At 39.7% G+C, this 2034-nt stretch overlaps 1 protein-coding gene across 1 annotated transcript; it reads left to right on the top strand.

Moving 5' to 3' along the window:
- The first annotated feature begins 7 nt into the window (after nt 1–7).
- LOC124894135 (serine/threonine-protein kinase Nek6-like) lies at nt 8–1971 on the top strand. Its single transcript, XM_047404888.1, has 3 exons — nt 8–100; nt 176–227; nt 555–1971. The coding sequence occupies exon 3, from the start codon at nt 1152–1154 to the stop codon at nt 1686–1688; it is 537 nt and encodes a 178-aa protein (XP_047260844.1). The 5' UTR covers nt 8–100; nt 176–227; nt 555–1151; the 3' UTR covers nt 1689–1971.
- The last annotated feature ends 63 nt before the right edge of the window (nt 1972–2034 follow it).

The raw sequence follows: 2034 nt of genomic DNA, 5'->3' as shown, positions 1-2034 counted from the left end.
ATATAGTGACAATGTAAATCCAACAGGACAAAACTGGACTTATCAACAAAATAAACCGGGGTTTGTTCTCACCACTTCCGATTATATACTCCTCCACCTTGTAAGTATCTTCCTTCTCAGCACGCCACAAGTATAACAAATCAGTCAGTTGACAAAGCAGATTTAATTCTTGCAGGAAACAGATAATAAAAAGCATGCTAAGGAAATCTCCAGAACACCGACCTACAGTGAGTGCGAGCTACATATGTTCAAATGTTATTCTTTCCGTTTCAATCTGTTAAATCTTATTTTCCTTTTTAGTCCGTTTAAAAGCGAATGTTTCTTTCCTTTTACAGCAACTCCTTAATTCTAACTTTCTACACGGCATGTTTAAAGATCACAAACTTAAATTACATTTTGATACATTCTGCATACCTTCATTTTAAGACCACAAGATTCAAGTCTTCTTTTCTTTCTTAAACTTCGTGCCAAATTAAAACCAGAAAAACAAAATGAAACGAAGGAAGTATTAAATTGAGATTCATCTTGATATATATTTTTACCTCTACTTATAGGCTGCCGAGCTGTTGAGACATCAACATTTGCAACCATACCTCCTCTTGTGTCACAACCCTTCATCTGCATTTCTTCCTGTGAAGTCCCCGAGCAGAACGAAAGAGAAAACACGACCATCACCTGGAAAATCTATCAGTCCGAGAGGTAGCAGAGACAGACAGTTGAAGCTAAAAGAGAAGAGAACTGTCCTTTACTTTGACGAAAGTGATAACATTCAGCCAAGAAACTTATCTGGCAATTATAACACGTTCCGAGCCAAACTTGACACTAAGAGAGTCGATCCAACAAGCTACTCGATTAGGATCTCTCAAGATAGTGAGGATTCTAAAAGTGGGTAGAGTGAGGCAGCTGTTTGCAATGGATATGACCAACAGGAGACTATCTCACGAACAGAAACTACGATCACTCCAAGCTCGTCAAGTTCAAGGGCAAAAACATGGTTCGAGGAACAAGAGCATGTTTCTCCGGAGCATGTTAGTCAATTTGACGAGGGTGATACGAAGAATAACAAGACAAAAGAGCTTGAGGTGTTGAGCAGTCCACTGGACCATGAGGAAGCAGATATAGTGGAATGTATCTCCGCAAAATCTAGCAGAATGACATTGTCTGATGGAAGATTCAACGATAAAACACGTTCCTTTGATGAAGAAAGCACTTCATCTAATTCACAGTCGGCAAAACCAGATCCAGAGGCAGCACCAAGATGCTGTGTTGCTGAAACTGAAAATGGTAGCGAGTGTAGAGAAGTTGCTATTGACTACTTGTCAACTGAAAGCGATGGTTCACTTCTACACAAAGACGAGCTAGAAAAGAAAGCAACCGCGGTTTATGACACCAAACAGGCTAAGAAAGACGCTCTTCAAGCACTGGATGATAAGGTTTTGCAGCTCAAGTCACTAGCCGCATTAGCTAGTAAGGAGGACAAAGACGACTGGGGTAATCCCACTGAACAAAGAGCTGAAGCTTTAGAGTCTCGTTTGGAGATTTGTGCGCGACTACTTAAGCAGGAAAAAATCGATGAGCGTGCTGGTGTGCTGAAACCATTCGGGGATGATGGAATTTCGTCTAGAGAAACAGCAATCTGGTTGACAAAAAGTCTCATGACTGCACAAAAGTTGTCTAAGGGGTCGTGATGTTGCACAAAACCTGTCTTTTGACCTATAGAGTGAGCCTCTGTCTTACGTAAATCATCAAGTATTGTCGGACTAAACTATTCCTCGAGGCTTAACGTGGTTGAGCATCCCTTAGTTTTGATTCTATTGATGTAGGACAGTTGATGGAGCTGTGAAGATTATATATAATGTACTTTTAAAGTTGATTTCTACTCTATGATGATACTTACCACATTTTCTACTGTTAGTTTTTTCTCCAAAACTACCTGCAGACAAAGATTATACATTTCTTCAGCTTCTTAGATATGATTGTGTTATTATCGGAGTCGATTTCTAATATAGTCACTCAGCTAATAGTTATTACCTC

The sequence above is a fragment of the Capsicum annuum genome, unplaced genomic scaffold (assembly GCF_002878395.1).
Source record: "Capsicum annuum cultivar UCD-10X-F1 unplaced genomic scaffold, UCD10Xv1.1 ctg70412, whole genome shotgun sequence".
Lineage (NCBI taxonomy): Eukaryota > Viridiplantae > Streptophyta > Magnoliopsida > Solanales > Solanaceae > Capsicum > Capsicum annuum.
This window is presented reverse-complemented; position numbering and strand designations above follow the sequence as displayed.

Bases quoted from the DNA above. Each gene is read 5' to 3' on its own strand.
- LOC124894135 (XM_047404888.1), top strand. From the start codon at position 1,152: ATGACATTGTCTGATGGAAGATTCAACGATAAAACACGTTCCTTTGAT.